We start from the raw sequence: 12,663 nt of genomic DNA, 5'->3' as shown, positions 1-12,663 counted from the left end.
CCATGAAACACGTAATAAAAACACCTCACAGCCACGAAATTAAAAACACCTCACAGCCACGAAATTAAAAACACCTCACAGCCACAAAATTAAAAACACCTCACCACCACAAAATTAATAACACCTCACAGCCATGAAACACTAAATAAAAACACCTCACAGCCACGAAATTAAAACACCTCACAGCCACGAAATTAAAAACACCTCACAGCCACGAAATTAAAAACACCTCACAGCCATGAAACACGCAATAAAAACACCTCACAGCCACGAAATTAAAAACACCTCACAGCCACAAAATTAAAAAGACCTCACAGCCACGAAATTAAAAACACCTCACAGCCACGAAATTAAAAACACCTCACAGCCACAAAATTAGAAACACCTCACAGCCACGAAATTAAAAACACGTCACAGCCACAAAATTAAAAACACCTCACAGCCACAAAATTAGAAACACCTCACAGCCACGAAATTAAAAACACGTCACAGCCACAAAATTAAAAACACCTCACAGCCACGAAATTAAAAACACGTCACAGCCACAAAATCAAAAACACCTCACAGCCACGAAATTAAAAAGACCTCACAGCCACGAAATTAAAAACACCTCACAGCCATGAAACATGTAATAAAAACACCGCACAGCCATGAAACACTAAATAAAAACACCTCACAGCCACGAAATTAAAACACCTCACAGCCACGAAATTAAAAACACCTCACAGTCACGAAATTAAAAACGCCTCACAGCGACGAAAATAAAAACACCTCACAGCCACAAAATTAAAAACACCTCACAGCCACAAAATGAAAAACACCTCACAACCACATAATAAAAAAAAACCTCACAGCCACGAAATTAAAAACACCTCACAGCGACGAACATAAAAACACCTCACAGCCACGAAATTAAAAACACCTCACAGCCATGAAATTAAAAACACCTCACAGCCACGAAATTAAAAACACCTCACAGCCACGAAATTAAAAACACCTCACAGCCACGAAAATAAAAACACCTCACAGCCACGAAATTAAAAAGACCTCACAGCCACGAAATTAAAAACACCTCACAGCCATGAAACACGTAATAAAAACACCTCACAGCCATTAAACACGTAATAAAAACACCTCACAGCCACGAAATTAAAACACCTCACAGCCACGAAATTAAAAACACCCCACAGCCATGAAACACGTAATAAAAACACCTCACAGCCATGAAACACGTCATAAAAACAACTTACAGCCACGAAATTAAAACACCTCACAGCCACAAAATTAAAAACACCTCACAGCCATGAAACACGTCATAAAAACACCTCACAGCCACGAAATTAAAGACACCTCACAGCCACAAAATTAAAAACACCCCACAGCCACGAAATTAAAAACACCTCACAGCCACAAAATTAGAAACACCTCACAGCCACGAAATTAAAAACACCTCACAGCCACGAAATTAAAAACACCTCACAGCCACGAAATTAAAAACACCTCACAGCCACAAAATTAAAAACACCTCACAGCCACAAAATTAAAAACACCTCACAGCCTCGAAATTAAAAACACCTCACAGCGATGAAAATAAAAACACCTCACAGCCACAAAATTAAAAACACCTCACAGCCACAAAATTAAAAACACCTCACAGCCACGAAATTAAAAACACCTCACAGCCATGAAACACTAAATAAAAACACCTCACAGCCACGAAATTAAAACACCTCACAGCCACGAAATTAAAAACACCTCACGGCCACGAAATTAAAAACACCTCACAGCCACGAAATTAAAAAGACCTCACAGCCACGAAATTAAAAACACCTCACAGCCATGAAACACGTAATAAAAACACCTCACAGCCATGAAACACGTAAAAAAAACACCTCACAGCCACGAAATTAAAAACACCTCACAGCCACGAAATTAAAAACACCTCACAGCCACGAAAATAAAAACACCTCACAGCCACGAAATTAAAAAGACCTCACAGCCACGAAATTAAAAACACCTCACAGCCATGAAACACGTTATAAAAACACCTCACAGCCATGAAACATGTAATAAAAACACCTCACAGCCACGAAATTAAAACACCTCACAGCCACGAAATTAAAAAGACCTCACAGCCACGAAATTAAAAACACCTCACAGCCATGAAACACGTAATAAAAACACCTCACAGCCATGAAACACGTAATAAAAACACCTCACAGCCACGAAATTAAAAACACCTCACAGCCACAAAATTAAAAACACCTCACAGCCACGAAATTAATAACACCTCACAGCCACAAAATTAGAAACACCTCACAGCCACGAAATTAAAAACACCTCACAGCCACAAAATTAAAAACACCTCACCACCACAAAATTAATAACACCTCACAGCCATGAAACACTAAATAAAAACACCTCACAGCCACGAAATTAAAACACCTCACAGCCACGAAATTAAAAACACCTCACAGCCACGAAATTAAAAACACCTCACAGCCATGAAACACGTAATAAAAACACCTCACAGCCACGAAATTAAAAACACCTCACAGCCACAAAATTAAAAAGACCTCACAGCCACGAAATTAAAAACACCTCACAGCCACGAAATTAAAAACACCTCACAGCCACAAAATTAGAAACACCTCACAGCCACGAAATTAAAAACACGTCACAGCCACAAAATTAAAAACACCTCACAGCCACAAAATTAGAAACACCTCACAGCCACGAAATTAAAAACACGTCACAGCCACAAAATTAAAAACACCTCACAGCCACGAAATTAAAAACACGTCACAGCCACAAAATCAAAAACACCTCACAGCCACGAAATTAAAAAGACCTCACAGCCACGAAATTAAAAACACCTCACAGCCATGAAACATGTAATAAAAACACCGCACAGCCATGAAACACTAAATAAAAACACCTCACAGCCACGAAATTAAAACACCTCACAGCCACGAAATTAAAAACACCTCACAGCCACAAAATTAGAAACACCTCACAGCCACGAAATTAAAAACACCTCACAGTCACGAAATTAAAAACGCCTCACAGCCACGAAATTAAAAACACCTCACAGCCATGAAATTAAAAACACCTCACAGCCACGAAATTAAAAACACCTCACAGCCACGAAATTAAAAACACCTCACAGCCACGAAAATAAAAACACCTCACAGCCACGAAATTAAAAAGACCTCACAGCCACGAAATTAAAAACACCTCACAGCCATGAAACACGTAATAAAAACACCTCACAGCCATTAAACACGTAATAAAAACACCTCACAGCCACGAAATTAAAACACCTCACAGCCACGAAATTAAAAACACCTCACAGCCATGAAACACGTATAGTGCAGCGGCATAGCAAACCAATTGTGCATTTTGTGATGGAAGCACCAAATTTGGCAGAATGATAGAATATTATATGGAGAACGTTTTCAGATATGGAACCACTTTGGAATTCACCCCAATGTGGCCGCCATATTGGATTTCAAAATGGCGGCTTAAAAATCTTTAATTACAAATATTTCTGGTTCTATACCAGCTACAGCCTTGATTTTAGTGTCTGGATGTACAAACTTGAGGTCAAGGAATTGAATGGTTCTACTTAGAAGTTGATTTACTGACGCCATATTGGATTCCAAGATGGCGGCTTCCGAAAATCTGCTGACCGATATCTCTGGTTCTATGCCAGCTAGATACTTGATTCTGGTGTCTAGATGTACATTTCTGAGGTCAATGAATTGAATGGTTGTATTGAAATATGTTTTAATGCACATAAGCAACTGATAATCCCATATTACGTACATTGTATACACACGTTCAGCAAGAGAACTAGCGAGCGTATTGCATCGTCATGCCAAGTGTCACAGTTCCAACTCAATGTGAGCAGTCACCATCACAGGCACACAGTGCTGTGCATTTCAGAGCCGCTTTCTTGCACTTGCATCTCCCACTGCAACCGTTTTCGCACCCACAACAGATGAGTTCATAGCAGGATTTGGCAGCTTCTGGTAGTGTTGTCCACAGAGGATCGAACTGTCCGTCATTGTCCACCCACCCCCAGTCGCATGGTGATGGGAGATAGCAGTGTGGGACAAGAGACTGTCCCCAACAATGTCCACCCTGGTAAGTTGCTCTCTTCACGTGTTGTACTAGGGCGGCCTGTGTTGGAGGTATTGCTTCAATGGATCGAGATTTCTTTGCAAAGAGTTTCTTTCTTGCCAGATTCACCTCAGAACATGTGCATGTGCGGTCGTACAGAAGCACTACGTATCTCTCCAGGGTTGCCAGTGTATCCTCAGAGATCTCACTTGGTGCAGATGCCAGGTCCAGGAATGCATTGGTCACTTCTGGAAAAGTTTCCCATACTGCCCATGCTGTTTTCTTGCCACGACCTGCAAAGCTCGAGACGGTATCACACCCTGTGATTGCATGGAAGATTGGCAGTGCCTTGGCTTTGTCTGGTCCCAGGGTAGCAGACAGCTCATGTGCTGCTATGTAGCGGAAGTTCTTTCCGGTTCCAAGCGCTAACCAGAGTTCGTCCACTACCTCATTAAGCTCCTGGGCCATCCACACAGCGAGAACCACCACATCTGTGTCCACGGTGCGGATGAGTACTCTGCGGTGTCCAGATTTCATAGCAGCTGCTGCGTGGAGCATCATGCGCGTGTCTGCTTCCTCGTGATTGCACGGGGCCAAAGCGGCTGTGTCTGCACATGGTGGTACAGCAATGACCTGTTGGTGTAAGCATGAACAATACCGTGATGTAAATTAAATGTGAATTCCTTTGGTGTAGGTGGTCACGAATAAAACCTGACATGAATCTGCATAACATTTATTAATTTATTTCAGTACATTATTTCAAGTACATAAATACAGGGCAATTATTATTATTATTATTATTATTATTGTTATTTACTTGGCATCAAACACATGAAATCATACAATATGACATTGCACATATAACAGTAGCCTGTTCGTGTACACTCCCCCAAGATGCCAGGAAAGAAAAAAGCAATTCAAGAACACTATGGCCAATAGGCCTTTCTTAACAATTTGAGGGAGTGTACCGTGGACAGCTAAAGATTATATATACAATACAAAATATTATTCCGAATAGATAATACAAATCGGGATTATATAATCAAAATTAAATTATATGAAAAGAATACACATATGTGGGTAAGAATTTACTCTACAACAGCATAAATCAATAATACATTGTATAATATGTACTGAAACCACAGAAGATTGTACACACACTCTCAAACACACAAGCAGGCACGCACCCACTCTCACCACCCAGACACATACACACACTTTCACTAACACACACTAACATACATCATGCACATTACCTGTTCACCGTCAGTAGCAATCAGCTGTTTGTCTGGCACATCGATGGACTCCGTGACCTGCTTAGACAGAAAGCTGAAGAGTTCCTCCTTGTTCTCGTCGACACGGAGGAAACTGTGCCAGTTGCCTGGTAGGAGGGCAGAGCCAGTGACACGTCTGCGTATTCCCTTGCCTCTGTTGGTCCTTGCAGTTGCCTTCAGGCTGCCTGACTTTGCATAGCGGTCCCACACTAGATCGAGACGAGATCGATGTTGAAGCTGTGACATAATGTATGGAACGAATACTTTTGTGGCATAGTCAAGAAATGTTTTGGTCTGGCCTGGGCTCAGCATTTGAACTATTACAGCTCCATCGAGGATCACAGAAGATACTTGTGGTGGGTCCGACTTTGTTTCGACAAGCTGTTCTAAGGGCTGCAACAAGTCAGCTTTGGAACCAAAGCGGAGCTGTCCATTTTGCGAGAGTGCTGGCGGATGTGCGCTGTTCTCATGTTTGAAGAACTGCTCGAGACCCCCATCTCTGGTTTGGCATGCGATGTATAGTCTGGAGAAGAGCTCTGAATCACTCTTTGCAGAGGCTACTTGTTGTTTGCTCTTCTGGGCAGCTTTGACCTTGATGGATGAAAACAACAGGAGTTTGTTGCGTTTGATGACATCATTGAGTGGCTTGGATCTGTCTGCCAGACGTTCCTTCTCAAATGAATGGAACTGATCTCTCCCAATCTGTACAGCTGTACGCACAGTATCTACAACAGCTGGGCCCAAGATCTCCAGTGTGCCCAGGACCAGCAAATCTGTGCTTTCTTCTTCAAAGGGGCTGCCCATCTCTTCGATGACTGTTGTCAGTGCACGGACATCTTGGACGAACTTCTTCTGCACACTGTCGGTTTGCTCATGGTGGTGGGTGTGCTCTCCCCTTTGGCGCAGTTGCTGTGAGGTCTCAAATTCTGTGATGACCCGAGCAACTTCGGGGCCAGCCACCATCCACCGTCGAAGGGCACTTGGATTTTCAGTTAGGCCCACTGCCCCGCCATCGCCTTTGACCGTGGCATTGTTTTGTTCATGAGCCTGGTCTAGGGAGATGGTGGAGAAAGCATGCCTAGTCTTCTTGGATGTGAAGTGCCCCGCATGGAACTTGGCAGCAACATCTGGGTGTTTCTCTGCAATGCCAACCATGTCCCTGATGTGGACTGGTAACCAGCGAGCATAGTGGATATGGTCCAATGCAGCGAACCATGCAGCTAGCTCTGGTAGGGTGTCCATGTACAGCGTGAAGTTGGACTCTCTCAGTGAACGTATGTAGAGGAGTATACAGAGCTCCAGGTTAAGTACAGTGGCCCAGTACTGAAACTGTGGACATGCCGCTGCTCTCTGGTCACACCATGCCTCGAACTCCAATGGTTCCTCATCTCTTGCAGTTGCTCTTTCGTTGTATATGTCATATGCACGATGCTGCAGTATGTGTAGGGCAGCAACAGTTACTTGGTGGGCGCGTCTTGTACGGCTGACGTGAGCTGCACGCAAGAAGGAGTCTGCTGTGCCAGCTGTTGCTATCTCTGCCTGAACCAATGCCTGTGTCCAACCGCTGTCTTGCAGCCAGTCTCCTGCTGTCTTCAAAGCTGCCATCTCTGTGTGTAGACCACCCAGTATGACCACAAAGAGATCTTCACCATGTGTGTCTGGCCAGTTCCATTGCACCTGCTTGGCGATCGCATAAAGTGGTTGGTCCAGTGTGACGACAGGTATCTGTCCAGGGTTTAGCTCATTGATCGCTGCTTTCACGACATCCATGGCATGGCGGATCATTGGCACTGAGTGGGCTTGGTCATGGAAGAGGGGAAGCAAGGCAGTGGGTGTGACTGTGATACTAGTATCCTTGGCCGATTGGTTCTCTGCGTGATGTGCAGCCCAAGAAATGTTTCCTGGATTCTGTGTGTCACCACTGTCACATGCATCCTTCACAGTCTGGAGCCACCTCTTCTCTTTATCCAGTTCAGCTTGTGCAGGATTCCTCTGCAGCGACGCCTGGGTTCCAGCTGGTACAGGGTGGCTTTTGGCAAGTGAACTAACTGGTTGTACATCTGTGTAATACCGTGGAAGGTCCTCCACAGTCTTGACATTTGAGACACCCCCGATGATGACAATACCTCGGTCTGTGCCTTGATTGTCATAGTCTGGATGTTGTATCAATGAAATACCAGTTCCGTGGAAGGAGTCGTGTGCTGTCGTGGAACTGGGATTGTGGTCTATATTATCCACAGCTGATGTGGTGAACACTCCACCGCGGAGCTTTGGGGGACAGACCACCTTCTCCGCCCGAAAGCGCTGACAGACCCCGTTCCCCAGCTCTGCAGAGATCCGTAGCACTCTATCATAGGCAATGCTGATCCCTAGTCCAGATAATGTGTCAACCAGTTCCCTCTTTCTCGTATGGGCTTGAAGCATCAAGCCAAGATATATTGGCAAAGGAGTCTCTTGACTAATGCTGTGTCGTACGTCTGTGCCTGCACCTCTCCTCTCATGCTTCACACTGTTGTATTTGAGAAGTTGAGCTATTGTCACAGACGCCGATGCCGATGACTGACATGCCTGATCTTTGATGCCTGCGCCCTCTAAAATCATGGAGACCATTGTCAGCAGCAGTTGTGGCACAGACTCTTCTTGACATTTGTTTGAGAAGGACCCATTGAAAGGCTGAGATGACTGGAACATATCCTTCCTTATAATCCCTGCAGCTCGTGCCAGGTGCACAACATCACTGTCAATATCATGTTGACATGCCTTGGCTAATGCACTGCCAATGTCTTCCTGAAACACCAGCAGGACATCTCTTCCCTGCCTGTGCTCCTGCAGATCAGGGAAGTGTGCCAGGATACGCTCCTTGAGTCTGGTTGTATGGACTCGTGTTTCCAGCACAACTCCGAACTGTTCCATTCTCATTGTGTAGAGCTTGGTGAGGTCTGCCATCTTGAATACAGGAGCAGTGTCTTCTTCTTTAGCAGTTTCCTCTATGTACGTTACCAGTTCAGCAAGGACTATTGCTGAAATGACATCTACCGTGCTCTGGCTTTGCTCAGCAAGCTTTTTTGCTGCCCTCATGCGGTTGTATAGGGATGTCAAACATTTCTTATGGTACTTGGCCTCTCTTGCGACCATGTCCCCAGCACTCAGTTGGGCTAACAAAGTGGTATCCTGAAGAAACTCTGCAGCCTTGCGAACGTGTTTATCTAGTTCCAATGCCGCTGCTTGATGAAACTCCAAACCAAGCTCTTGCTGGCAGAAGAAGCACAAATTGTCGCATATGCTATCAACACAAGCTGCCTGAGACCTAGTAAGCTTGTACTTATCTGTGATTGTACTGGGGATAGGGCTTCCCTCTGGATGACTTCTCTTCTGTACCCGCTGTAGCTTGGTAGTGTTATATTTCACCCTGCATGACTTGTGCCACTTGGCTTGGTGGGCAGCTAGAGTGGCAGCTATCCCTTGGCCTTCATCCAGTCGTTGCAAGTCCACGTCTTGTGGCAGCTTGCCTAGTTTATTGAATGCTGATAGATTGTCTTCAAGTGTCTTGTATCCAGCACCTGCATCAGTTCTTTTCGTGACAGCAGGACACTGTAGGGACTCTCCTATATCAACTTGACACAGAACACAGAGTTCCCAGTCCAGTGGCGTCTTTGGCGTTGAAGTTACATGCTTGGTAACATGAACTAACTTGAACTGCTTCGACATGATTGAAACCTGGATGGAGCAAACAAACAAAAAAGTCGTTTAATTAGGGGTTAATCAACGGACCAGCATGTTTTATCTACAGGACAATACACGACTCCCCCTGAAATTTGACACCAAATGACCTCTTTTAGGGGTATTTTTGGCCGAAATTTTCAAATTTTTCACTCCCCAGACCCTTAGATGTTCCCTTGAGCTCAGAATCGCCGCTGTAATGTGTCTACTGATGTTAGAAAAGATATAGGGCGAATGGGGCAATAATTGTGCCTGTAGGATTTGTTTCCGCCACCCCCCCTAAGGGTTACAGATTTTTTAAGCCGCCATTTTGAAATCCAATATGGCGGCGACCTTGGGTGAATTTCAAAGTGGTTCCATATCTGAAAATGTTCTAAATATAACATTCTATCATTGTGCCAAATTTGGTGCTTCCATCACAAAATGCACAATTCTTCTTAAATTTTTGCTATGCCGCTGCACTAGTAATAAAAACACCTCACAGCCATGAAACACGTCATAAAAACAACTCACAGCCACGAAATTAAAACACCTCACAACCACAAAATTAAAAACACCTCACAGCCATGAAACACGTCATAAAAACACCTCACCGCCACGAAATTAAAGACACCTCACAGCCACAAAATTAAAAACACCCCACAGCCACGAAATTAAAAACACCTCACAGCCACAAAATTAGAAACACCTCACAGCCACGAAATTAAAAACACCTCACAGCCACGAAATTAAAAACACCTCACAGCCACGAAATTAAAAACACCTCACAGCCACAAAATTAAAAACACCTCACAGCCACAAAATTAAAAACACCTCACAGCCTCGAAATTAAAAACACCTCACAGCGATGAAAATAAAAACACCTCACAGCCACAAAATTAAAAACACCTCACAGCCACGAAATTAAAAACACCTCACAGCCATGAAACACTAAATAAAAACACCTCACAGCCACGAAATTAAAACACCTCACAGCCACGAAATTAAAAACACCTCACGGCCACGAAATTAAAAACACCTCACAGCCACGAAATTAAAAAGACCTCACAGCCACGAAATTAAAAACACCTCACAGCCACGAAATTAAAAACACCTCACGGCCACGAAATTAAAAACACCTCACAGCCACGAAATTAAAAAGACCTCACAGCCACGAAATTAAAAACACCTCACAGCCACAAAATTAGAAACACCTCACAGCCACGAAATTAAAAACACCTCACAGCCATGAAACACTAAATAAAAACACCTCACAGCCACGAAATTAAAAACACCTCACAGCCACGAAATTAAAAACACCTCACAGCCACGAAATTAAAAACACCTCACAGCCACAAAATTAAAAACACCTCACAGCCACGAAATTAAAAACACCTCACAGCCACGAAATTAAAAACACCTCACAGCCACGAAATTAAAAACACCTCACAGCCACGAAATTAAAAACACCTCACCACCACGAAATTAATAACACCTCACAGCCACGAAATTAAAAACACCTCACAGCCACAAAATTAAAAACACCTCACAGCCACGAAATTAAAAACACCTCACAGCCACGAAATTAAAAACACCTCACAGCCACGAAATTAAAAACACCTCACAACCACGAAATTAAAAACACCTCACAGCCACGAAATTAAAAACACCTCACAGCCACGAAATTAAAAACACCTCACAGCCACAATATTAAAAACACCTCACAGCCACAAAATTAAAAACACCTCACAGCCACAAAATTAAAAACACCTCACAGCCACGAAAATAAAAACACCTCACAGCCACAAAATTAAAAACACCTCACAGCCACAAAATTAAAAACACCTCACAGCGACGAAAATAAAAACACCTCACAGCCACAAAATTAAAAACACCTCACAGCCACGAAATTAAAAACACCTCACAGCCATGAAATTAAAAACACCTCACAGCCACGAAATTAAAAACACCTCACAGCCACGAAAATAAAAACACCTCACAGCCACAAAATTAAAAACACCTCACAGCCACAAAATTAAAAACACCTCACAGCCACAAAATTAAAAACACCTCACAGCCACAAAATTAAAAACACCTCAGAGCCACAAAATTAAAAACACCTCACAGCCACGAAATTAAAAACACCTCACAGCCACGAAATTAAAAACACCTCACAGCCACAAAATTAAAAACACCTCACAGCCATGAAATTAAAAACACCCCACAGCCACAAAATTAAAAACACCTCACAGCCACAAAATTAAAAACACGTCACAGCCACAAAATTAAAAACACCTCACAGCCACAAAATTAAAAACACCTCACAGCCACGAAATTAAAAACACCTCACAGTCACGAAATTAAAAACACCTCACAGCCACGAAATTAAAAACACCTCACAGCCACGAAATTAAAAACACCTCACAGCCATAAAATTAAAAACACCTCACAGCCACAAAATTAAAAACACCTCACAGCCACGAAATTAAAAACACCTCACAGCCACAAAATTAAAAACACCTCTCAGCCATGAAATTAAAAACACCTCACAGCCACAAAATTAGAAACACCTCACAGCCACGAAATTAAAAACACCTCACAGCCACAAAATTAAAAACACCTCACAGCCACAAAATTAAAAACACCTCACAGCCATGAAATTAAAAACACCTCACAGCCAAAAAATTAAAAACACCTCACAGCCATGAAATTAAAAACACCTCACAGCGACGAAAATAAAAACACCTCATGGCCACGAAATTAAAAACACCTCACAGCCACAAAATTAAAAACACCTCACAGCCACGAAATTAATAACACCTCACAGCCATGAAACACTAAATAAAAACACCTCACAGCCACGAAATTAAAACACCTCACAGCCACGAAATTAAAAACACCTCACGGCCACGAAATTAAAAACACCTCACAGCCACAAAATTAAAAACACCTCACAGCCACGAAATTAAAAATACCTCACAGCCAAAAAATTAAAAACACCTCACAGCCATGAAATTAAAAACACCTCACAGCGACGAAAATAAAAACACCTCACAGCCACAAAATTAAAAACACCTCACCACCACGAAATTAATAACACCTCACAGCCATGAAACACTAAATAAAAACACCTCACAGCCACGAAATTAAAACACCTCACAGCCACAAAATTAAAAACATCTCACAGCCACGAAATTAAAAACACCTCACAGCGATGAAAATAAAAAAACTTCACAGCCACAAAATTAGAAACACCTCACAGCCACGAAATTAAAAACACCTCACAGCGACGAAAATAAAAACACCTCACAGCCACAAAATTAAAAACCCCTCACAGCCACGAAATTAAAACACCTCACAGCCACAAAATTAAAAACACCTCACAGCCACGAAATTAAAAACACCTCACAGCGACGAAAATAAAAACACCTCACAGCCACGAAATTAAAAACACCTCACAGCCACAAAATTAAAAACACCCCACAGCCACGAAATTAAAAACACCTCACAGCCACAAAATTAGAAACACCTCACAGCCACAAAATGAGAAACACCTCACAGCCAC

At 42.8% G+C, this 12,663-nt stretch overlaps 1 protein-coding gene across 1 annotated transcript in view; it reads right to left on the bottom strand.

Moving 5' to 3' along the window:
• The window catches only part of LOC137423956 (uncharacterized), a 138,402-nt gene that overhangs the window by 27,567 nt on the left and 98,172 nt on the right, over nt 1–12,663 (bottom strand). Inside the window, exons 3-4 of the mRNA XM_078773557.1 lie at nt 5,382–5,506; nt 3,999–4,758 (exon numbers count right to left, since the gene is read on the bottom strand). Coding sequence (XP_078629683.1) covers nt 3,999–4,758; nt 5,382–5,506 — 885 coding nt within the window. The remainder of the gene's footprint in view (nt 1–3,998; nt 4,759–5,381; nt 5,507–12,663) is intronic.

Source organism: Myxine glutinosa, chromosome 3, assembly GCF_964187855.1.
Source record: "Myxine glutinosa chromosome 3, kmMyxGlut1.1, whole genome shotgun sequence".
Lineage (NCBI taxonomy): Eukaryota > Metazoa > Chordata > Myxini > Myxiniformes > Myxinidae > Myxine > Myxine glutinosa.
Note: the sequence above shows the minus strand (reverse complement) of the source record. Positions and strands in the feature narration are given on the sequence as shown.